Genomic DNA, 26,217 nt, shown 5'->3' with positions numbered 1-26,217 from the left:
CCTAGGAATTCTAAGCGAGGCGGCTATCTCTGTCAGCGCTGGAAGTACATGCCAAGATTGTAGCGTCATATCCAAGAAGACTCTGCTGTAAGACGCTGTAATTGCTGCCAAATGTGCCTCAACAAAGTACTGAGTAAAGGGTCTGAATACTTATGTAAATGAGATATTTCAGTTTTTATAAATTAGCAACATGTCTAAAACCTGTTCTTGCTTTGTCATTATAGGGTATTGTGTATAGATTGATGAGGGAAAAAAAACTATTTAATACATATTAAACCTGTTCTTGCTTTGTCATTATAGGGTATTGTGTATAGATTGATGAGGGGAAAACACTATTTAATACATATTAAACCTGTTCTTGCTTTGTCATTATAGGGTATTGTGTATAGATTGATGAGGGAAAAAAACTATTTAATACATATTAAACCTGTTCTTGCTTTGTCATTATAGGGTATTGTGTATAGATTGATGAGGGAAAAAAACTATTTAATACATATTAAACCTGTTCTTGCTTTGTCATTATAGGGTATTGTGTATAGATTGATGAGGGAAAAAAAACTATTTAATACATATTAAACCTGTTCTTGCTTTGTCATTATAGGGTATTGTGTATAGATTGATGAGGGAAAAAAACTATTTAATACATATTAAACCTGTTCTTGCTTTGTCATTATAGGGTATTGTGTATAGATTGATGAGGGAAAAAAACTATTTAATACATATTAAACCTGTTCTTGCTTTGTCATTATAGGGTATTGTGTATAGATTGATGAGGGAAAAACACTATTTAATACATATTAGAATAAAGCTGAAAAGCAACAAAATGTGAAAAAAGTCCAGGTATCTGAATACTTTCCGAAGGCACGGTATATTGTACAGAACCTAAAACACTCACCAGTGTTTGATTTGGTGCACTGCAGTACTAGTATCTACATTCATGGCCTCCGAAGACAGTCAATAACTAGTACAAGTAAAACAAAAACTTGATTTAATTTCTTCAACATTGTATTACTTTCTGGGCACAATTCTTTTCCAGTTGAAAATAAGACATTAAATCACTTGAAAACAGGCTACAATGTGCCTATTCTCTCTTTACAGTTCTGTGTATCATCCCATTTTTCTGTTTTCAAACTGCAAGTTCCTCCACAGTGCTGAGACAAAGGAGTCATTCTATTGGCTAATCACTGAAAGAGAGCAAAGCAGAGGGAGAGAGAGGGAGTCAGAAAGAGGGTGAGAAAAAGAGGCAAGATAAAGTACGAGAGCAATATAGAGAGACGGAATAGGAGTAAAAGAGAGATGAGAGTAACATTTTTTAGAGAAGATGACAACACCCCCTGCTCTATTTTCAGAGAGGCCTGCTGTGCTATTCTGGTGAGGGATAAAAGCTTTGCATGCTCTGGTTCGGCTGGCGCCTAGCTGAACTCGGTTAGGTGAACCGAACGAGTGTGCTCCAGACCTTCACTTGGAAAAAAGAGACAAAGCAGCAACAGTACTGTTTGTCCATCATGAGACTCCGCGGCCTGTATACTCTTCCTCAAAATAGTCCGAATTAATCTGAGATACTGTAACTCAAGAAATCTGTCATTCATTTTGACGTGTTTGACAATCGGACTAAAATGTTTGGTGCAGTATTTCTCAAGTGAAAAAATGTGCATGAAAACGAGTCATCTATTGTTGAATGACAACAAATATTGAATTGAAGAACCCTTACTGTTGACCTACGAAAGGGCGTAGACTTTGGCTCCGTAATTCGACCGAAGACCAAAATGAGAAAACCCGTCACAAAATGGCATCATTATATATGCACGGAATGTTTCTAACTGTTTTGGATGGGAATCAGGCAGACGCCTTAAGAGGGAGGCAGGGAATGGGCAGAGGAGGAGTAAGAGGGAGGCAAGGAGGGGGCAGAGGAGGAGTAAGAGGGAGGCAAGGAGGGGGCAGAGGAAGAGTAAGAGGGAGGCAAGGAGGGGGCAGAGGAGGAGTAAGAGGAGGAGTAAGAGGGAGGCAGGGAGGAGTAAGAGGGAGGCAAGGAGGGGGCAGAGGAGGAGTAAGAGGGAGGCAAGGAGGGGGCAGAGGAAGAGTAAGAGGGAGGCAAGGAGGGGGCAGAGGAGGAGTAAGAGGGAGGCAGGGAGGAGTAAGAGGAGGAGTAAGAGGGAGGCAGGGAGGAGTAAGAGGGAGGTAGGGAGGGGCAGAGGAGGAGTAAGAGGGAGGCAGGGAGGGGGCAGAGGAGGAGTAAGAGGGAGGCAAGGAGGGGGCAGAGGAGGAGTAAGAGGGAGGCAAGGAGGGGGCAGAGGAGGAGTAAGAGGGAGGCAAGGAGGGGGCAGAGGAGGAGTAAGAGGGAGGCAAGGAGGGGGCAGAGGAGGAGTAAGAGGGAGGCAAGGAGGGGCAGAGGAGGAGTAAGAGGGAGGCAAGGAGGGGGCAGAGGAGGAGTAAGAGGGAGGCAAGGAGGGGGCAGAGGAGGAGTAAGAGGGAGGCAGGGAGGGGGCAGAGGAGGAGTAAGAGGGAGGCAGGGAGGGGCCAGAGGAGGAGTAAGAGGAGGCAGGGAGGGGGCAGAGGAGGAGTAAGAGGGAGGCAAGGAGGGGGCAGAGGAGGAGTAAGAGGGAGGCAAGGAGGGGGCAGAGGAGGAGTAAGAGGGAGGCAGGGAGGGGGCAGAGGAGGAGTAAGAGGGAGGCAGGGAGGGGCCAGAGGAGGAGTAAGAGGGAGGCAGGGAGGGGGCAGAGGAGGAGTAAGAGGGAGGCAGGGAGGGGCCAGAGGAGGAGTAAGAGGGAGGCAAGGAGGGGGCAGAGGAGGAGTAAGAGGGAGGCAAGGAGGGGGCAGAGGAGGAGTAAGAGGGAGGCAAGGAGGGGGCAGAGGAGGAGTAAGAGGGAGGCAAGGAGGGGGCAGAGGAGGAGTAAGAGGGAGGCAGGGAGGGGGCAGAGGAGGAGTAAGAGGGAGGCAGGGAGGGGCCAGAGGAGGAGTAAGAGGGAGGCAGGGAGGGGGCAGAGGAGGAGTAAGAGGGAGGCAAGGAGGGGGCAGAGGAGGAGTAAGAGGGAGGCAAGGAGGGGGCAGAGGAGGAGTAAGAGGGAGGCAGGGAGGGGCCAGAGGAGGAGTAAGAGGGAGGCAGGGAGGGGCCAGAGGAGGAGTAAGAGGGAGGCAGGGAGGGGGCAGAGGAGGAGTAAGAGGGAGGTAGGGAGGGGGCAGAGGAGGAGTAAGAGGGAGGCAGGGAGGGGGCAGAGGAGGAGTAAGAGGGAGGCAGGGAGGGGGCAGAGGAGGAGTAAGAGGGAGGCAAGGAGGGGCCAGAGGAGGAGTAAAAGGGAGGCAAGGAGGGGCCAGAGGAGGAGTAAAAGGGAGGCAGGGAGGGGGCAGAGGAGGAGTAAGAGGGAGGCAGGGAATGGCCAGAGGAGGAGTAAGAGGGAGGCAGGGAATGGCCAGAGGAGGAGTAAGAGGGAGGCAGGGAATGGGCAGAGGAGGAGTAAGAGGGAGGCAAGGAGGGGCCAGAGGAGGAGTAAGAGGGAGGCAAGGAGGGGCCAGAGGAGGAGTAAGAGGGAGGCAGGGAATGGCCAGAGGAGGAGTAAGAGGGAGGCAGGGAATGGCCAGAGGAGGAGTAAGAGGGAGGCAGGGAATGGGCAGAGGAGGAGTAAGAGGGAGGCAAGGAGGGGCCAGAGGAGGAGTAAAAGGGAGGCAGGGAGGGGGCAGAGGAGGAGTAAGAGGGAGGCAGGGAATGGGCAGAGGAGGAGTAAGAGGGAGGCAGGGAATGGCCAGAGGAGGAGTAAGAGGGAGGCAGGGAGGGGGCAGAGGAGGTGTCAGAGGCTGTAGAAAAGGGGTAACATGGGGGAAAGAATAATGCAGGGTGGGTTGCTGCATGCATGGAGAGGTGCAAAGGAGGAGGTATGGAGTATGGGGGGGGGACAAAGGCACCCCTTGTCCTGAGAATCAGAGGCCTGGCCAGTGAAAAGGGGTGTTCTGGCCAGTGAAAAGGGGGGGGGGGGAGAAGTGCCAAACATCTAAAGTTGGGCCATGTCCCAGATATTGAGGTTTAGGTTTGGCCAAACTCACGACTCACACGTTTGACCAATCAGACTGCGTACCCAAAACGAACCGTTTCATAATTCCCCCATAATAAAAAAAACGTGTTAAGTGTCTGTTCAAAATCATTGTCTTATTTTAAATTTGTTTTCAGATTAGTACATGATGTGGAAGAAATGTCTTCGGCAATTATCCAAAATCTAATGGTATAAACAGAACCCTCATCCACAACAGCCAACCAGGTCAAATCAGGTGGATATAACATTTAGTATAATAATATTACCTAAAAACCGATTTCCAATGACTACTGTGCTGTTTTCCATAGTTCCCTCACAGCTCTCTTCTGTAGCCATTCACCCTCTGGCAACAGCAGAGACAGAAGGAAAGACACCCTCTACCTGATATTCAGGGGCACTGTTTGATACTTAACATCGTGGGGTCATGTTCATAAGGTCAAAGGGCGAAGGGTTGCATTCCACCCGCTGGAACCGGAGCTGAGTGACCAGTGTCACCCCCACCCTCCATACCCCTCGCCCCCGTACCCTCTGTGACCCCCACGCCGACCCCAGGCAGCCTGCCACTGACACCTCTCACAAAGAGCAGGAATTTATGGCCCTTGGCTTGATTGCCTGTAACAATGTTCTGGGGCCAGACAGCTGCTAAGAGAGGGAACGGTCTGTTTATTTTCAAAGGACTGTGTGTGTGTGTGTGTGTGTGTAGGTTTTTTTCCGGAATAAAAATGGGGCTTAGGTGGTGGGCGTGGCCATGGGTGTGGCCAAAGGTGCAGTCGCCAACCTAACATTTTAGAGGCCCTCCTGGCCGCAGTGACAATATTAACCTGTTTTAAAGTTTTTCCTGCACTTCTACACATTTTGCCATGTGGTGGAGATACCATGATACAGTTTAATGCAAATTTCCTGCAATTTTACGCATTGCCATCAAAATATATTGTAAATATATGTATTCATAACCCTAGACTTTTCTCCACATTTTCTTGTGTTACAGCCTAAATTTCAAATGGATTAAATGGAGATTTTGTGTCTGGCCTACGCACAATACCTCATAATGTCAAAGTAGAAACAGCTCAGCCACCACCACGAGGCCAATGGTGACTTTAAAACCGTTACAGAGTTCATTGGCTGTGATAGGAGAAAACTGAGGATGTATCAACAACATTATAGTTACTCCACATTACTAACCTAAATGACAGAGTGAAAAGGAGGAAGCCTGTACAGAATAAAAATATTCCAAAACATGCATCCTGTTTGCAATAAGGCACTAAAGTAAAACTGAAAGAAATTCACTTTATATCCTGAACTGCAAAAATATGGCAAAGAAATTAACTTAATGTCCTGAATACAAAGCACTATGTTTGGGGCAAATCCAGCAAAACACATCAGTATGTACCACTCTTCATATTTTCAAGCATGGTGGTGGCTGCATCATGTTATGGGTATGCTTGTCATCGGCAAGGACTAGGGAGTTTTTTAGGATAAAAATAATTGAAATACAGCTATAAGCACAGGAAAAATCCTAGAAGAAAACAGGGTTCAGTCTGCTTTCCAAAAGACACTGGGAGACAAATTCACCTTTCAGCAGGACAATAACCTACAACACAAGGCCAAATCTGCACTGGAGTTGCTTATCAAGACGACATTGAATGTTCCTGAGTGGCCTAGTTACAGTTTTGACTTAAAATCGGCTTGAAAATCTATGGAAAATGGCTGTCTAGCAATGATCAACAACCACCTTGACAGAGCTTGACATTTTTTTTGAAGAAAAATGTGCAAATATTGTACAATCCAGGTGTGCAAAGCTCTTAAACACTTACCCAGAAAGACTCACAACTCAAATCGCTGCCAACGGTGACACAGGGTTGTGAATACTTATGTAAATGAGATATATTTTCCATTTGTCATTTAAGGGGTATTGTGTGTAACACAACATGTGGAATAAGTCAAGGGGTTTGAATGAACTCCCTGAAGCCACTGTATACACTGAACAATAACAAAACGCAACAATTTTAAAGATTTTACTGAGTTACAGTTCAAATGAGGTAAATCAGTCAATTGAAATGAATTCATTAAGTTCTAATCTATGGATTTCACATGATTGGGAATAAAGATATGCATCTGTTGAGCACAGATACCCGAAAAAAAGGTAGGAGCATGGATAAGAAACCAGTCAGTATCTGATGTGACCACAATTTTTCTCATGCAGCGAGACACATCTCCTTTGCATAGAATTGATCAGGCTGTTGATTGTAGTCTGTGGAATGTTTTCCCACTCCTCTTCTATGGCTGTGCGAAGTTGCTGGATATTGGCGGGAACTGGAACACGCTGTCGTACACGTCAATCAAGAATATCCGAAACATGCTCAGTGGGTGACATGTCTGGTAAGTATGCAGGCCATGGAAGAACTGGGACATTTTCAGCTTCCAGGAATTGTTTACAGATCCTTACGACATGGGGCCGTGCATTATCATGCTGAAACATGAGGTGATGGTAGCGGACGAATGGCACGACAATGGGCCTCCGGATCTCGTCCCGCCATCTCTGTCCATTCAAATTACCATCAATAAAATGCAATTGTGTTCATTGTCCGTAGCTTCTGCTGGCCCATACCATAACCCCACCTCCACCATGGGGCACTCTGTTCACAGCGTTGACATCAGCAAACCACTCACAGAACGCCATACACGGTGTCTGCCATCTGCCCAGTACAGATTCATCCGTGAAGAGCACACTTCTCCAGCATGCCAGCGGCCGCCAAAGGTGAGCATTTGCCCACTGAAGTCGGTTTACGATACCAAACTGCAGTCAAGGCGAGACCCTGGTAAGGACGACGAGCACGCAGATGTGCTTCCCTGAGACAGTTTCTGACAGTTTATGCAGAAATTATTTGGTTGTGCAAACCCACAGTTTCATCAGCTGTCTGGGTGGCTGGTCTCAGACGATCCCGCAGGTGAAGAAGCAGGATGTGGAGGCTGGCGTGATTACACGTGGTCTAGGCTGTGAGGCTGGTTGGACATACTGCCTAATTCCCTAAAATGACGATGGAAGAGGTAGATAAATTAACATTAAATATTCTGGCAACAGCTCTGGTAGACATTCCTGCAGTCATTATGCAAATTGCCTACTCCCTTGAGACGTGGCATTGTGTTGTATGACAAAACTGCACATTTTAGAGTGGCCTTTTATTGTTCCCAGCACAAGGTGCACCTGTGTAATGATCATGCTGTTAAATCAGCTTCCTGATATGCCACACTTGTCATGTGGATGGATTATCTTGGCGAAGGAGAAATGCACACCAACAGGGATGTAAACAAATGTGTGTACAACATTTTAGAGAAATAAGCTTTTTGTGGGTCTGGAACATTTCTGAGATGTTTTATTTCAGCTCATAAAACATGGAACACTTTACATGTTGCATTCATATTTTTGCTCAGTCATTCAAACTAGTTTTTCAACCACTCCACAAATGTCTTGTTAACAAACTATAGTTTTGGCAAGTCGGTCCAGGCATCTACTTTGTGCATGACAAGTAATTTTTCCAACAATTGTTTACAGACAGATTATTTCACTGTATCACAAACTCTTTGGCATGAATGCCAAGCATCACGTTTGGAGGAAACCTTGCACCATCCCTATGGTGAAGCATGGTGGTAGCAGCATCATGCTGTGGCGATCTTTTTCAGTGGCAGGGAGTGTGAGACTAGTCAGGATCAAGGCAAAGATGAATGGAGCAGAGAGATCAGAGCACTCAGGACCTCAGACTGGGGTGAAGGTTCACCTTTCAATAGGACAACAACCCTAAGCACACAGCCAAGACGACACAGGAGTGGCTTCGGGACAAGTCTCTGAATGTCCTTGAGTGGTTCAGCCAGAGTCCGGACTTGAACCCGGTCGAACATCTCTGGAGAGACCTGAAAATAGCTGTGCAGCGACGCTCCCCATCCAACCTGACAGAGCCTGAGAGGATCTGCAGAGAATAATTGGAGTAACTCCAATTAGGAAAATAATAGTTTGCAGGAAAAATAATCGTTTGTCACAGCAGGAAAATAATCATACAGCAAAATGTGAATTACTATGTGGATTATAGTTAAATGGACATTTTTTGTAGGGGTTGATACATTTTCCATTAGGGCAAATCAATTCTGACATTTTTAAGTGGAAATTTCAAACTTTAGAAGCCTTTTTAAACCTTGAACACACAAGTTTGCATTTCCGGCTGTGCATGAAAGTTCTCAGCAACAGAAGAGGGATCAAATTAAGATCCAACATCTGTATATAAGGAATGGGATGCCATTTGGGATGCAGCGAAAGATTCTACTCTATTGGTGGCTCTCCTTGTGCTCTAAATCATTCAGTGCTGGATTCCTTTCAGGACCCCGAAGGCGTTTCATTACAATGGTGACCAAACCCCTGCTAACAGACTGCGTCTGAAATGGCACCATATTCCCTATATATGGCACTACTTTTGACCAAAGGGTGCCAATTGGGATGCAACAATAGCTAGGCATACAGACAGTCTCTTCCTGGTCTCATTTGCACAGCAACATGGCTACCTGCCAACGCAGCTTGTCCTGCTCTCTATGTAGGCTAAGGAAGCTACTACAACAGGAATTTAATCTCAGCCCAGACCTCCTCTGTATCTCCAGCAACAGTGTGTGTGTGCGTGCATGTGCATGCACAAGTGTATTTGTGTGTGTGTGTGTTCGTCTATTTTCAAAATTCATGAAATTATCATTAATTTACTACAGTACTGCACTTTTGCTGACTGATGCAATCAACACAACCATAAAAATAGAGCTGACCACATTTGACCCCATCGGTCCAACTACCAGATTCCCGTCCAGGCGCTAAGGGAACACTTTGCCTCTAAATGTGCTCTATAGTCAATCAATCATTATCCTCTATACAAACACAGCATTCAGCAAAGAGTCTAAGGGTGTATCCGGTTAGGAAAACAAACCAGCCAGCTGGACAGACCGAGAGATAAAGGGTCTTGTGTTGGAGTGGGTCATTCTAATCTAACGTGCACGAATACATTATTCAACAGACATTATTTCGGGCCAATACAAAGCGTTATTCATTTTTAGCCAGTTGTAATAAAGTAGCTTCTGTCCTCTTCATAGGTTTGGCACAAAGTGAAGAAGGGATATTGAGACTTTATAGGAGAAGAGGAGGAAGAGGAGTGTGAAAGGATGTAGGCATCACAAAAACCTGGAAGAGGAGGTCATCATGGTTCCTCTCTATCCCTCTTTTATTCTAATCTAGGCCTTCTTTTACAGGCTGCATGGGGACGAATCTGGCATTACTGAAAACTCCACTCCCCCGTCTTTCCCTGCTCCTCTGTTTACATACCCTGTGACCCGTGGAAGATTGAGTGACAGGTCTCCATTACTCCCTGCGGGGAGTAACATTACATGCCCAAATAGTCCAGTCAGTAAATCACAGATAGGAGGCGAAGAACACAGCACATTAGACATGTCTTTTTAAATTAAGTCCTCAACCTCCCCACATCCCTCACCAACCAGCTAGTAGCACACCCTGCTTAAATCGGGGACACGGGGACACGTATGATGCATTGTCCTCCTGCAAACCCAAAACACAACCTGCCACTCCCTTCTGTTAGTGTCACATTTAGATGGAGCAGTCAGCTCCAGATACATCCCAAAGGATTATGGGAATATTTTTTTTACCACTTTACAGAGACCTGGCCACGTTAATCAGAGCTAGGGTTGCAAAGCTACCGGTAATTTACCAAGTTATTGGAATCTTCAGTAATTTTGGCAGGAAATATGGCAATCTATGGTAACTTTGTTTATTTACACTTGAATAACTTTTTTTCAAAAATGTATTCATACAGTGCCTTCATAAAGTATTCAAAGTTTTTGTTACAAATTTGACTTTTTGTGTTACAAAGTGGGATTAAAATAATGTACATTTTCGTCAACGATCAACAAAATACTCTGATGTCAGTGTAAAACTCTTAACATTCGTAAACAACTAATTAAAAATAAAACACAAATATCTTCTTCTTGTCATAGATTTAAGCAGATTTAAGTCAAAACTGTAACTCGGCCACTCAGGAACATTCACTGTCTTCATGGTAAGCAACTCCAGTGTAGATTTGGCCTTGTGTTTTAGGTTATTGTCCTGCTGAAAGGTGAATTCATCTCCCAGTGTCTGGTGGAAAGCAGACTGAACCAGGTTATTGTCCTGCTGAAAAGTGAATTCATCTCCCAGTGACTGGTGGAAAGCAGACTGAACCAGGTTATTGTCCTGCTGAAAGGTGAATTAATCTCCCAGTGTCTGGTGGAAAGCAGACTGAACCAGGTTATTGTCCTGCTGAAAGGTGAATTCATCTCCCAGTGTCTGGTGGAAAGCAGACTGAACCAGGTTATTGTCCTGCTGAAAGGTGAATTAATCTCCCAGTGTCGGGTGGAAAGCAGACAACCAGGTTTTCCTCATGAATTTTGCCTGTTCTTAGCTCCATTCTGTTTCTTTTTATCCTGAAAAACTCCCCAGTCCTTCATGATTACAGGAATACCAATAACATGATGCAGCTCCACTATACTTGAAAATATGAGGAGTGGTGCTCAGTAATGTGTTGCATTAGATTTGCCCCAAACATAACACTTTGTATTCAGGACTAAAAGTGAATTGCTTTGACAGGTTTTTTGCAGTTTAAATTGAGTGCCTTGTTGCAAACAGGGTGCATGTTTTTATTCTGTACAGGCTTCCTTCTTTTCGCTTTGTCATTTAGGTTAGTATTGTGGCGCAACTACAATAGTGTTCATCCATCCTCAGGTTTCTTCTATCACAGCCATTAAACTGTGTAACTGTTTTAAAGTCACCATTGGCCTCATGGTGAAATCACTGGGCGGTTTCCTTCCTCTCCGACAAATGAGTTAGGATAGACGGCAGTGCCTTTCTATTGACAGGGTGTATTGATACACCACCAAAAGAGTCATTAATAACTGCTCAAAGGGATATTCAATGTCTACTTTTTTTTTTACCCATCTACCAATAGGTGTCCTTCTTTACGAGGCATTGGAAACCTCCCTGGTCTTTTGTATGCGTGTCCAGAGGTGAGGTAGTCATTCAAAAATACTTAGAAACGCTATCATTGCACAGAGAGTGAGTCCATGCAACTTATTGTGTCTTGTTGACCATTTGGTTCAAGAGAAAATAGCCTAATTAATGGCTTTATTTTCAATTAACTCAAACTCTTCCGCCTATAGATTTTTCCCCCCACATCTGCCACCAGTTTGACACCAAAACATAGACAACATATTTATCAATCAATCAAATGTAGTTATAAAGCCCTTCTTACATCAGCTGATGTCAAAGTGCAGTACAGAAAAGCAGCCGAAAATCCCAAACAGCAAATCAATACAGGTGTAGAAGCACGGTGGCTCGAAAAGGCCAGAACCTAGGAAGAAACCTAGAGAGGAACCAGGCTATGAGGGGTGGCCAGTCCTCTTCTGGCTGTGCCAGGTGGAGATTATTACAGAACATGGCCAAGATGTTCAAATGTTCATAGATGACCAGCAGGGTCAAATAATAATCACAGTGGTTGTAGAGGGTGCAACAGGTCAGCACCTCAGGAGTAAATGTCAGTTGGCTTTTCATAGCCGATCATTCAGAGTATCTCTACCGCTCCTGCTGTCTCTAGAGAGTTGAAAACAGGTCTGGGAAACAGGTCAGGGTTCCATAGCCGCAGAACAGTTGAAACTGGAGCAGCAGCACGATCAGATGGACTGGGGAGAGCAAGGAATCATCACAAGGCTTGACACACACACATATATCTATATCATGCTGAAACCCTCATATTTACAATCATGTTTTACAGCTTTGTAATTCTAATAACTGCATAAATTGTACATGTGATAAGGTCACAGAGGGACAGAAATCATTACAGACAACTGTGATAATCTGAAGCACCCAAAAAGGTCAGCACGTGGTGTCACTGAGAGACGGAATTTTGCTGTTGTCCCATTAGCCGAGCTGTTTGCAATCCATCCTTCAAGCATTGTGTTGTGTCACTCACTCTCACAAAGAAAGGTTCAGAGAGAATGTCCCCTCAGAACACATTGTTTTGGAAGGAATGTCACAAAGACCATGGTCTTGTAAACGTTGGAGATGTAGGCTGAGGGAAAACCAAACAACCCCTCCCCGCCAAAGGAAAGTGTTAAACAAATATGAGATTCGAAGTAGCCACCCTTTGCCTCGACAGCTTTGCACACTCTTGGCATTCTCTCAACCAGCTTCATGAGATAGTCCAATGGACTGCACTTCAATTAACAGGTGTGCCTTGTTAAAAGTTAATTTGTGGAATTTCTTCCCTTCTTAATGCGTTTGAGCCAATAAGTTATGTTGTGACAAAGTATGGGGGTATACAGAAGATAGGCCTATTTGGTAAAAGACCAAGTCCATATTAAGGCAAGAACAGCTCAAATAAGCAAGTAGAAATGACAGTCCATCATTACTTTAAGACATGGTCAGTCACTCTGGAAAATGTTTATACATTTGAAAGTTTCTTCAAGTGCAGTCGCAAAAAACATCAAGTGCTTATGATGAAACTGGCTCTCATGAAGACCGCCACAGGAAAGGAAGACCCAGAGTTACCTCTGCTGCAGAAGATAAGTTCATTAGAGTTAACAGCCTCAGAAATTACAGCCCAAATAAATGCTTCAGAGTTCAAGTAGCATCAACTGTTCAGAGGAGACTGCGTGAATCAGGCCTTCATGGTCAAATAGCTGTAAAGAAACCACTACTAAACGACACCAATAATAATAAGAAAATGATTGACAATAAATTTACATGCTGTTGTGCAAATGGAATAGACAACAGGTTGAAATTATAGGCAATTAGCAAGACACCCCCAATAAAGGAGTTGTTCTGCAGGTGGTGACCACAGACCAGTTCCTATGCTTCCTGGCTGATGTTTGGTCACTTTTGAATGCTGGCGGTGCTTTCACTCTAGTGGTAGCATGAGACGGAGTCTCCAACCCACACAAGTGGCTCAGGTAGTGCAGCTCATCCAGGATGGTACATCAATGCGAGCTGTGGCAAGAAGGTTTGCTGTGTCTGTCAGCGTAGTGTCCAGAGCATGGAGGTGCTACCAGGAGACAGGCCAGTACATCAGGAGATGTGGAGAAGGCCGTAGGAGGGCAACAACCCAGCAGCAGGACCGCTACCTCCGCCTTTGTGCAAGGAGGAGCAGGAGGAGCACTGCCAGAGCCCTGCAAAATGACCTCCAGCAGGCCACAAATGTGCATGTGTCTGCTCAAACGGTCAGAAACAGACTCCATGAGGGTGGTATGAGGGCCCGACGTCCACAGGTGGGGGTTGAGCTAACAGCACAACACTGTGCAGGACGTTTGGCATTTGCCAGAGAACACCAAGATTGGCAAATTCGCCACAGGCGCCCTGTGCTCTTCACAGATGAAAGCAGGTTCACACTGAGCACATGTGACAGACATGACAGAGTCTGGAGACGCCGTGGAGAACGTTCTGCTGCCTGCAACATCCTCCAACATGACCGATTTGGCGGTGGGTCAGTCATGGTGTGGGGTGGCATTTCTTTGGGGGGCCGCACAGCCCTCCATGTGCTCGCCAGAGGTAGCCTGACTGTCATTAGGTACCGAGATGAGATCCTCAGACCCCTTGTGAGACCATATGCTGGTGCAGTTGGCCCTGGGTTCCTCCTAATGCAAGACAATGCTAGACCTCATGTGGCTGGAGTGTGTCAGCAGTGCCTGCAAGAGGAAGGCATTGATGCTATGGACTGGCCCGCCCGTTCCCCAGACCTGAATCCAATTGAGCACATCTGGGACATCATGTCTTGCTCCATCCATGCACCACAGACTCTCCAGGAGTTGGTGGATGCTTTAGTCCAGGTCTGGGAGGAGATCCCTCAGGAGACCATCTGCCACCTCATCAGGAGCATGCCCAGGCGTTGTAGGGAGGTCATACAGGCACGCAGAGGCCACACACTACTGAGCCTCATTTTGACTTGTTTTAAGGACATTACATCAAAGTTGGATCAGCCTGTAGTGTGGTTTTCCACTTTAATTTTGAGTGTGACTCCAAATCCAGACCCCCATGGGTTGATAAATTTGATTTCCATTGATAATTTGTGTGATTTTGTTGTCAGCACATTCAACTATGTAAAGAAAAAAGTATTTAATAAGAACATTTTATTCATTCAGATCTAGGATGTGTTATTTTAGTGTTCCCTTGATTTTTTTGAGCAGTGTATATTATCAAAATCTGTTTTTTGGCAGAAATGCCTTCTCGAACAAGTGAACTTTCACAAAAGTGTATGGCATATGTAAATACGAATACAATTGTTAGATTATGAACATAGTTGGTTTAGCCACAGAAAAAGCTAGCAACCTTCCCGCTAGCCATCATAACCAACTTCCCCTCTAAATACACCTCTGCTGTCTTCAACCAAGATCTCAGCGATCACTGCCTCATTGCCTGCATCCGTAATGGGTCAGCGGTCAAACGACCTCCACTCATCACTGTAAAACGATCCCTGAAACACTTCAGCGAGCAGGTCTTTCGAATCGACCTGGCCGGGGTATCCTGGAAGGATATTGATCTCATCCCGTCAGTAGAGGATGCCTGGATATTTTTTTTAAATGCCTTCCTAACAATCTTAAATAAACATGCCCCATTCAAGAAATTTAGAACCAGGAACAGATATAGCCCTTGGTTCTCCCCAGACCTGACTGCCCTTAACCAACACAAAAACATCCTATGGCGTTCTGCATTAGCATCGAACAGCCCCCGTGATATGCAGCTGTTCAGGGAAGCTATAAACCGTTATACACAGGCAGTTACAAAAGCCAAGGCTAGCTTTTTCAAGCAGAAATTTGCTTCCTGCAACACCAACTCAAAAAAGTTCTGGGACACTGTAAAGTCCATGGAGAATAAGAACACCTCCTCCCAGCTGCCCACTGCACTGAAGATATGGGAAACAAGTAAAGGTGTCTGTCACCACTGATAAATCCACCATAATTGAGAATTTCATTTTCGCAACAAAGCATTTTTCAAACGGCTGGACCATCCATGCTTTCCACCTGGCTACTCCTACTCCCGGTCAACAGCACTGCACCCCAAACAGCAACTCACCCAAGCCTTCCCCATTTCTCCTTCTCCCAAATCCATTCAGCTGAAGTTCTGAAAGAGCTGAAAAATCTGGAAACACTTACCCCTACAAATCAGCATCCAGGGGTAGACAATCTGGACCCTTTCTGTATTTAATTAATTTATTTTTCTTTGCACCCCAAAATTATCTGCAAAACTACCATTCCAGTGAAATTGCCTTTTTTGCCACCTCCCTTCTCCCCTAATTACTAGCCTGTTCAACCTCTCTTTGTCGAACGTGTCGTCGCAATTGTAAATGAGATTCCCAAAGATTGAAAGCAGCTGCGGTCATCCCCCTTCTTCAAAGGGGGGGACACTCTTGACCCAAACTGCTACAGAGACCTATTTATCTATCCTACCATGCCTTTCTAAGGTCTGTCAACCAAAGCCAAGTCAACTGATTTAGGTAAAAAACAGATAACCGACTATGACATTTCAAGTTCAATCTCAGCCCTGAAGTTTGATGGCCTTCTCTGCTATGCAATCTGGTTTCAGTAGCTGGTCATAGAAGGGTCTAATGCCTCCCATCAGCCACGCACTGATTCAACTGGTGAGGCCGTGTACACAAGTGTGCATTCCAAAGGTATGTGTAGTTGGGCTCTCTTCCTTCCTGGAGAAAAGTGCTGCATCTCAAGCACTAAGCCCAGTACAGAGCTTAGCAGAGGCAGGTATTCAGATCTGCTAGAAACTCACGCCAAGCTCAGCATCTCCTGCTTGTTCAAAGTGGTCTGCAATCAAATGTTAAAGGTCCTTTTGTCTCTGGGGATGAACCAGCAAACAAAGACATCAAGCATTATGATTTTGCACAACAATAACATTTCCTCCTTTATAATTAATAACCCATCCCAGATTTTGTTTGCCAAATAATCTTCTAGAAAATATTTATATTCATTATGTTGAGCCTTTTGTTAAATCAGATTTTGAAATTATGCTTTACAGGCAAATAGTAAGTGTATCGATAGAAAATGTCCAGCTAGCAGCATTTTTTTCTCCATAAAAATTTTTATATCCATAATATCGAAACAGAAATAGTGGTCATGAAAACGCAATTTTTTTCTCCAAATTATTTTTATAATCAATCCTCAAGGTGTTTTTCAAATATTTATTCGATAATATATCAACCGGGACAATTGGCTTTTCAGTAGGAGCGAGAGGAAAAATGACTACCTCTGTCTTTTACGCAAGAATCACTCTGAGAGCCCTCAGCTGGCCACTTATGCAATGTAGTCATTTACGCTAATTCTTCAACATAAAGGCGTGAAACTATGTCAAAAAATGATAAATGCATAGTCATCCAGCAAAGTCAGCAGCGCAATCATCAACTACATGCACCATTTCTTCACCAACTACGGAGTTTTTGGAAAGACGTGTGGACCTGAATTGTGATAACTGCAGTGGCCAAAACCAATAACAAGTTTGTGCTCTGGTATTGTGTCTGAGTAAACATCATGTAATATTTCTAAAATATTTTAATCTGGAAACTTTCTGTTCACCTGGAACTTTCCCTTATTGTAGTCTACTACCACTTTTAGTCTTAATTATTACTACACTACTCACTGTTTAGCACATGACGTTACATTTGAATCCTTAAAAATATGGGTGGGGCTGGCTTAAGAGGGTGAGAACAATAGGTAGCCCTAGAATTCTAGAGAGTTCTTTACCTGTAGCTGTGGTAGCCCTAGAATTCTAGAGAGTTCTTTACCTGTAGCTGTGGTAGCCCTAGAATTCTAGAGAGTTCTTTACCTGTAGCTGTGGCTCTGCTGGAAATGGTTGGCCACTCCTGAGGTTTGCACGCGAGCAGCATCTGTCTTTGCAGATGTAGAGACGGCCCCATGCACCGCATGGCAATCCCCTGCTGACTACGCTCTCCACCTCCGCCACCCATGCTCTCCCCCACACCCTCCAGGTTAGGGCTGCATCCCTCCGGGGCCCGCAGGACCCCAACCTCCTCTCCCCTGCTGGGCCACCTCTGGGTCTGGGGGACGTGAGGATCCTGGGGCCGTGTCTGAACCATCAGCCTGACCTGGGGGGTGGGAGTGGGTCTGTGGCTGTGATGCAGCTCTGGTTCCTCATCCTCAGGGATGGGGTTGTACCAGATCTCCCCCTCATCGTCCGCATCATTCTCCTCAGTCGGTTCCACACACCTGGAACGAGGCGCCACACAGGCGTGGCCCATTCTAACGAGGGGCAGGTGTAGGTGGAATGGGTGGGATAGGGTTGGCCCGGGAGGGTTTAGATTCTCTGGGGAGGGGCTAAGAGGGGGGAGTGGAGCTTTTCCGTGTCCATTGTATTCCTCTGCTCCCAGAAGGTACTGGGGTTCGTCCGTGGCGTGACACGGCCTCCCAGAGCTCTGCTGGAGCCAGTTACGTTTCTTGGAGACGGTGATGGTGTTGAGCGGGGGTCTCCATAGCGACGTCTCGACAGCCTTGCCCCCGCCCACATCAAGGGCGTTGGAGAAGGAGGAGTGGTCATTTTCTATCAGAGCTGGAGAGAGAGAGAGAGACATGTGTCAGACTGTAGAGCAGGAGAGACTGAGGCTGCATCTGAAATGGCATCTCATTGTCTGGTCAAAAGTAGTGCACTATGTAGAGAAAAGGGTGCCATTTTGGACGCATTCTAACACTAGTATCTCACATGACCATCTGCTTACCTGTGCCTCGTCATACAGGAGCCCTAACACACAAAGAGATACCTAGGCAACTATCACTGTGGAAATTGTGGAGGCTGTTTTACAACCCTTATCACCACCTGTTGAATCATAGCCTCCCACTTGTTTCCTAAACCCAACATTTGATTAAATTATTCTATTTGCTTTGGGAGGATAACATTGTGTCTTTTCTCTTTCACACTCAACCACAAACACACTATTCGAAAACCAAACACGCCATCTCTCCTCACGGCTGTATTTCACTTCTGACAGTCAGAATGAAATGGGTGTTTTGTCAATATCCTCTTCTGTTCTATATTTTGACCAAACAAATGTTTTAATTACTACGCTACAGGCCCTGTACCGTACTGGCACATTTCGCTCCAATGACTTCCCATCTCGGAAATGTCTGCTTGGGGAATGTGCGAGCTCAAACCGAACAGGCGATTACAAAGGGAGACGGGAATAGAGTGAGAGCGCCTCAAACACTCTACACTCCTCAAACAGAGCGGAAAGAAAATCAGAAAAAACTCCTCGGCCATGACAGCTGTGAAAATAGAAGAGGGAGGGATCAAGAGGAGGAGATGGAGGGATGAGAATCATGGTTGGGGCACTTGAAATATACTTAACTATATTAAACACAACAATTTCAAAGATTTTACCGAGTTACAGTTCATCTGTTGGTCACAGATAACCCCCCAAAAGAAAAGGTTGTTAATCAGAAAACTAGTCAGTATACCGGTGTGACCACCATTTGCCTCATGCAGCACAACACATCTCCTTCGCATAGAGTTGATCAAGCTGTTGATTGTGGCCTGATGTCCCACTCCTCGTCAATGGCTGTGTGAAAGTTGCTAGATATTGGCAGAGCACCCAAAAACACTCAATGGGTGACATGTCTGGTGAGTATGCAGGCCATGGAGGAACTGGGACATTTTCAACTTCCACTAATTGTGTAGAGATCCTTGTGACATGGGGCCGTGCATTATCATGCTGAAACATGAGGTGATGGCAGTGGATGAATGGCACGCCAATGGGCGTCAGGATCTCTTCACGGTATCTCTGTGCATTCAAATTGCCATCAATAAAATACAATTGTGTTTATTGTTCATAGATTATGCCTGCCAATACCATAACCCCACTGCCACCACGGGGCACTCAGTTCACATCGTTGACATCAGCAAACCGCTTGCCCACACGACACTATAAACGTGATCTGCCGTTGTGAGGCCAGATGGACGTACTGCCAAATCCTCAAAAAATGACGTTGGAGGCGGCTTATGGTAGAGAAATTAACATTTAATTATCTGGCAATTGCTCTGGTGGACATTCCTGCCGTAAGCATGCCAATTGCTTGCCTCCTCAAAACTTGAGACATCTGTGGCATTGTATTGTGCGACAAACATTTGAGGGATATTTTATTGTCCCCAGCACAAGGTGTTCAATCAGCCGCTTGATATGCCACACCTGTCATGTGGACGGATTATCTTGGCAAAGGAGAAATGGTCACCAACAGGGATGTAGACAAGTTTGTGCACCAAATTTGAGAGAAATAAGCTGTGTGTGTATGAAACAATACTGGGATACTTTATTTCAGCTCATGAAACATGGGACCAACACTTTACGTTGCGTTATATTTTTGTTCAGTGTAAGTACAGCCAGTGGCTGAACATAAATAGGAACTGATGAAAGGAGGCGATGTGGTGGCTTCTGGCTTGATATTCCTCAAAGGGTTCAGAGAGTTACATCCCCATTCAACGAAACAAGAGAAGGGGTGTCTGTCAGTACAGCTCGCAGCTCTGTGTGTACAGTTTACCTAGCAGATCGTAAAAAGACTCTTACAAGTCACAAAGTAATTAACCCTGCAAATCATGCAAAGATTGTCTGTCTGACAGGTCTTGTTTTTCTGCTGGGAGTGTTGACAAGCCATGGGCTGATGAGCAGATGCTGCCTGCTGGGAGAGAAAGAGAAAAACCGACCAGCTGGATCTGAGTGGGCTGGATCCTGCTGCTACGCACATGGCATGGCAGTCTTCTCCTCTCTCAGCCTAGATGAGCTCTCCATAGGACACGCGAATGACAAGTTCTCGTTTCCTTAAGGAAACAGATTTCATGTCAGCCAGTCTACAACCACCAAATAACAGACTGGCTGCCGAGAGTATTTCACTTATAAAACAAAAATACATACACTACCGTTCAAAAGTTTGGGGTCACTTGATTCTGGCCATTATGGGCCTGTAATTGAACCCACAAATGCTGATGCTCCAGATGCTCAACTAGTCTAATGAAGGCCAGCTTTATTGCTTCTTTAATCATCAGAACAACAGTTTTTAGTTGTACTAACAATTGCAAAAGGGTTTTCTAATGATCAATTAGCCTTTTACAATTATAAAAAATTGTATTAGCTAACACAATGTGCCATTGGAACACAGGAGTGATGGTTGCTGATAATGGACCTCTGTACCCCTATGTAGATATTCCATTGGAACACAGGAGTGATGGTTGCTGATAATGGACCTCTGTACCCCTATGTAGATATTCCATTGGAACACAGGAGTGATGGTTGCTGATAATGGACCTCTGTACCCCTATGTAGATATTCCATTAAAAAAATAAAAGCCATTTCCAGCTACAATAGTCATTTACAACATTAACAAAAATCTACACTAAAATTGCTTCCCTTTCAAAAACAAAGACATTTCTAAGTGACCCCAAACTTTTGACCGGTAGTGTAGAGTCCGTGTTTGTGTGTGTGGACACGTCTGTCTCTGAATAAATTGCTTTCCATTTCTTTTTAACCAGTACAATCAGGAATTTAAGAAAACAGATATCACGTGGCCTGTAAAGTTGCGTAAATTGGCTAGCTATCCTGAGTTATCTAGATTGAGACTAAGATGCTTTTGTGAGTATGTTTGTGTGCGTGCGTGGACTTCATGGTGAGAGACTCGAGCTCCACTCGGATAACTTCCCTGAATTATTATTTTTTTTTTTTAAATAAACCTCTGAGCTTAGGCTTGGGTTTCCTCTTCTCACATTGACTGACTGCATTTTATTAACTCTTAAAAGAAAGCAACTGTTGACTTTGGAATAATTGCTGCCATCTACACGACCCAAATCCCTTCAACCGAGCATTAAAGTGTAAAGTTCCTCTCACCATAACAGATGGTTTTTAGGAGTTATTGAATAATTTCATGCTTCCTGAGGAAAAAAATATTCCTGTGACTCTCAGTCCCCCTTACTGAGGCCTACAAAAAAGGTGGCCGCCCCCAGGCCCGACAGTTGCCCATCCCTGGTTTGAATAGAAGCCACTTCATAATAGGGCTGACCCTATTTAGTCAATGGTCGATGGTTTGGTCAATAGGCTGCTGATTGACCGAGTTTTCTTTAGTCGAGCAGTAGCAAAAAAAAATAAATATATATATTATATATATCAGTCAAAAGTTTGGAGACACTCATTGCCAGATTTCTTTATTTTTACTATTTTCTACATTGTAGAATAATAGTGAAAACATGAAAACTATCCGTACATTTTTGGACAAACTGATCATAGCGAAAAAATAAAATATTTTTGCCATTCCCACTGTGTCAACACATTGCAATAACACCTGATAAAGTTGGGTAGCTGATATTCAGTGCTTAAATAGCCATATTGATTAGTCACAGGAATCAACACTAACAAAGCCAATGCAATGGCATATTTTACAAAAGGTGGACCTACCACATGGATGGGCTACACCCTAGTAAGCCCGAGTAGAATTATTTTGGATGTCTTTTTAAAAAAATCCTGTCTGCACATTTTTTTGGGGTGTTTTACAAACGGTAGGCTTACCGCATACAAAAAACTCAACTTCAGGCAATGACGTAGGCTACACCTTAGTAAGCATGGACAGACATCGATGCCTTTTAGACATAATTTTTGGTACAGTTGGTACCGGCCTTGATTTCCACATCCACAGACATCACTTTTTGGTCCGACCAAATCTGAACTAATCATTAATGTCTATGTTTGGTTCAGATTTGGTCCGGCTGGTCCAGACAGGCCTTAATGGTCTGGTCCGGCTGGTCCAGACAGGCCTTAATGGTCTGGTCCAGACAGGCCTTAATGGTCTGGTCCGGCTGGTCCAGACCAGACCAAATCTGAACCATCAAAGATGTTTATGTTTGGTTCAGATTTTGTCCCGTCTGGACCAGACTTGATTTGGTCCAAACATAGACATCTATAAATGACTTACTTTTCATTCAGAACCAAAAATAAGCCTGATTTCAACACCTGGAAATACGTATTTTTCAACATTCGGAAAATATACCTTTTCAGCTTCCTGGACAATATATTTAACACATATGGAAAATACCATTTCACCTTTCATCCAGAAGCTAAATTGGACCCAACTTCAACATCTGGAAATTACGTATTTTAGACGTCTTGTTTACGGGGACTATTCTAGTTTTGCGGGGGCAACATTTTTTGGTCTCACCTATGGCAGCAGAATGGCAAAGATCAGCCCTGGCTATAGATCAGGCACTATTGTGCCCTATTCAGACAGGATTTGTTTTTCTGTGGGAGGTCGGGTAATGTAATTATGTGCACGAGCATAAAACACCACATCTGTCATTTTTTGTCACATCCGAATCTACGACGTCAGTAATTTGATAAACACTTTGATGTTCTGTTTATTTTTTAAACACAGCGCAGCAAGTCTGTGCCTGGCCCAGCACAATCAAATCAATTGCTGGTCAGACACCCTCAAGTCATTTGTGTGTCTTAATTATGTGTGCTTAAAGCATCAGACAAACTCAGTGAATATAGTTGATTAAAACACACAGGATGTGTCAATATATGGAAAAATATGTCCAAAAATGTCGACCAATCAAATGAACAGACAGCCCTACTTCATAATACACTCTTATCTCCATACGGGAACACAACATACATTAAAGAGGGAACCACTTCAATTCAAAAAGTCTGACTCTGCACACTTCAAGGATACCAAAAATCTTAGAAAGTGCTTCGCCACATTATATTTACTACAACTAAGCAAGAAGCACGCCAGGAATCTGTTTACAGTGAGCGAGCCAGCAGTGTGTTAGTATTAGCTCAGCTTAAGCTCATGTCCTCTTGGAAGGGATGGTGTGTTTACTTTAGCTTGTGCTAAGTTTAGGGACTGGCCTGTTAGCTTTAGCAGGTGCTGAGTAAAGGAGATGTCATGTTAGATTTAGCAGGTGCTGACTAAAGTTCCACGAAATGAGTGCATTTTGTGTCTCTATTTAAATGTTTTATATGAATAAAGACTTGCTAAAGTGTCAATTCAGACATGACCCTTCTTTTTTGGCACGGTTACAGTCAACCTGTTACTTTATTAAGGAACTTAATATAGTATTTGTTTAATTGAACCTTGAGACAGGAAAGTGTTTTCTATTAAGTTGTTCTTTATGACAGAATGTTAAAATCAGGTGAAACAGGTTTTTCTCATTAACAGGATTCTAGACTGCGACCGTACAGTCACATTTTGAGACGGTTTGACTTAAAAAATGACTGTTTGACTTAAAGAATAACTCATAGACTCCAGCCACCCAACCAACCCACAGACTGTGCGCTCTGCTACCGCATGGCAGTGGAGTAAAGTACTTCATTACAAATACTTTAAAGTTCTACTTGTCGTTTTTTTAGGGTATTTCTATGTGACAACTTTTACTTAACTACATCCCTAAAAGAAAATGATGTACTTTACGCCATACATTTTCCCTGACACTCAAAAGTACTTGTTACATTTTGAATGGCTAGCAGGACAGGACGATTGTCAAATGAATGCACTTATCAAGAGAACATCCCTGGTCATCCCTACTGCCTCTGATCTGTCAGACTCACTAAACAGAGAACATCCCTGGTCATCCCTATTGCCTCTGATCTGTCAGACTCACTAAACAGAGAACATCCCTGGTCATCCCTATTGCCTCTGATCTGTCAGACTCACTAAACAGAGAACATCCCTGGTCATCACTATTGCCTCTGATCTGTCGGACTCACTAAACAGAGAACATCCCTGGTCATCCCTACTGCCTCTGATCTGTCGGACTCACTAAACAGAGAACATCCCTGGTCATCCCTACTGCCTCTGATCTGTCGGACTCACTAAACAGAGAACATCCCTGGTCATCCCTACTGCCTCTGATCTGTCGGACTCACTAAACAGAGAACATCCCTGGTCATCCCTATTGGCTCTGATCTGTCGGACTCACTAAACACAAATGCTTCATTTATAAATTGTGTTGGAGTGTGCCCCTAGCTATCCATAAATTAAAACAAATACTTTTACTCAAGTATGACAATTGGATACTTTTTCCACCACTGCCGTTATGGTGCCATATTCTTTCCATTTTTTAATAATGGATTTAATGAAGTTCAAAGTTTCAGATGTGTTTTTATAACCCAACCCTGATGTGTACTTGTCCTCAACTTTGTTCCTGACCTGAATGGAGAGCTCCTTGGTCTTCATGGTGCCAATTGCTTGGTGGTGCCCCTTTGCTTTGTGGTGTTGCAGACTCTGGGGCCTTTCAGAACAGGTGTATATATACTGAGATCATGTGACACTTAAATGAAGTCCACCTGTGTGCAATCTAACTAATTATGTGACTTCTGAAGGAAATTGGTTGCACCAGATCTTATTTAGGGGCTTCATAGCAAATGGGATGAATACATATGCAAGGCACTGTAAATCCATTTTATATACACCATCACAATGAATCCATTATTTATTTTAGGCAGGTCTAAAGAAACATTATGATATGAAGAAGAAAATGTATATCAGAAGAACAGAATAGCATCCCACTGGGCAAATACGTCATTTCAACATCTAGTTTTGAATTACATTTGGTTGAGTTGTCAACTGAAGTGAATTCAACATGAAATCAACAAAACATTTCACCATGTCATTGGATTTAAGTTGAAAGTTGGGTGATAAAAAGACAAAATGCCCTTATGTTGATGACTTTTTGCAAATCCAATTAGTTTTCCACATTGATTAAATGTCGTCACATAGATTTTTGGGGTTGAAATGACGTGGAAATAACATTGATTAACCAGATTTTTCCCAGAGGAATATTCTGAGTTGGCCTACTGTATGTTATCTGGCTATGTACCATGCCAATGGCAGCATAGGCTAGTTAATTTAGCTTATAAATTCCATGCCATTATTTAATATTATATGATTTTAAAGTAAGAAGAATATAAGAATAGAATATAGAATATAACTGAACATAAATGAATAAAATAGAAAGGATATTGTTTAGAGGTCGACCGATTATGATTTTTAAACGCCAATACCGATACCGATTATTGGAGGACCAAAAAAGTCGGTACCGATTAATCGGCCAATTTTTTTAAAATTAATTAATTTATTTGTAATAATGACCATTACAACAATACTGAATGAACACTTTTAGTTTAACCTAATATAATACGTCAATAAAATCAATTTAGCAAATAAATAATCAAACATATTTAATTTGGTTTAAATAATGCAAAAACAAAATTTTGGAGAAGAAAGTCAAAATGCAATATGTGCCATGTAAAAAAGCTAATGTTTAAGTTCTTTGCTCAGAACATGAGAACATATGAAAGCTGGTGGTTCCTTTTAACATGAGTCTTCAAAATTCCCAGGTAAGAAGTTTTAGGTTGTAGAGATTATAGGAATTATAGGACTATTTCTCTCTATACCATTTGTATTTCATATACCTTTGACTATTGGATGTTCTTATAGGCACTTTAGTATTGCCAGTGTAACAGTATAGCTTCCGTCCCTCTCCTCGACCCTACCTGGGCTCGAACCACTATTAGCGCACACCTCGCTAACAAGCTTGAAAGGCTTGAAGTCATAAACAGCTCAATGCTTGAAGCACAGCGAAGAGCTGCTGGCAAACACACTAAAGTGCTGTTTGAATGAATGCTTACGAGCCTGCTGCTGCCTACCACCGCTCAGTCAGACTGCTCTATCAAATATCAAATCATATACTTAATTATAACATAATAACACACAGAAATACGAGCCTTAGGTCATTAATATGGTCAAATCCGGAGACTATCATTTCGAAAACAAAACGTTTATTCTTTCAGTGAAATACGGAACCGTTCCGTATTTTATCTAATGGGTGGCATCCATAAGACTAAATATTATTGTTACATTGCACAACCTTCAATGTTATGTCATAATTACATAAAATTCTGGCAGATTAGTTCGCAACGAGCCAGGCGGCCCAAAATGTTGCATATACCCTGACGCAAGAGAAGCAGCCAATGGCATTGATGTTTATGGTTAGGTACATTCGTGCAACGATTGTGCTTTTTTTGCGAATGCGCTTTTGTTTAATCATCCCCTTCAACACAGTTCGCAACGAGCCAGG

General features: G+C 43.7%; 1 protein-coding gene across 1 annotated transcript in view; it reads right to left on the bottom strand.

Moving 5' to 3' along the window:
- The window catches only part of LOC115145359 (rho GTPase-activating protein SYDE2-like), a 78,721-nt gene that overhangs the window by 36,860 nt on the left and 15,644 nt on the right, over nt 1-26,217 (bottom strand). Inside the window, 1 exon segment of the mRNA XM_029686856.2 lies at nt 16,918-17,658. Coding sequence (XP_029542716.2) covers nt 16,918-17,658 — 741 coding nt within the window.

The sequence above is a fragment of the Oncorhynchus nerka genome, linkage group LG17, assembly GCF_034236695.1.
Source record: "Oncorhynchus nerka isolate Pitt River linkage group LG17, Oner_Uvic_2.0, whole genome shotgun sequence".
NCBI classification, from domain to species: domain Eukaryota; kingdom Metazoa; phylum Chordata; class Actinopteri; order Salmoniformes; family Salmonidae; genus Oncorhynchus; species Oncorhynchus nerka.
This window is presented reverse-complemented; position numbering and strand designations above follow the sequence as displayed.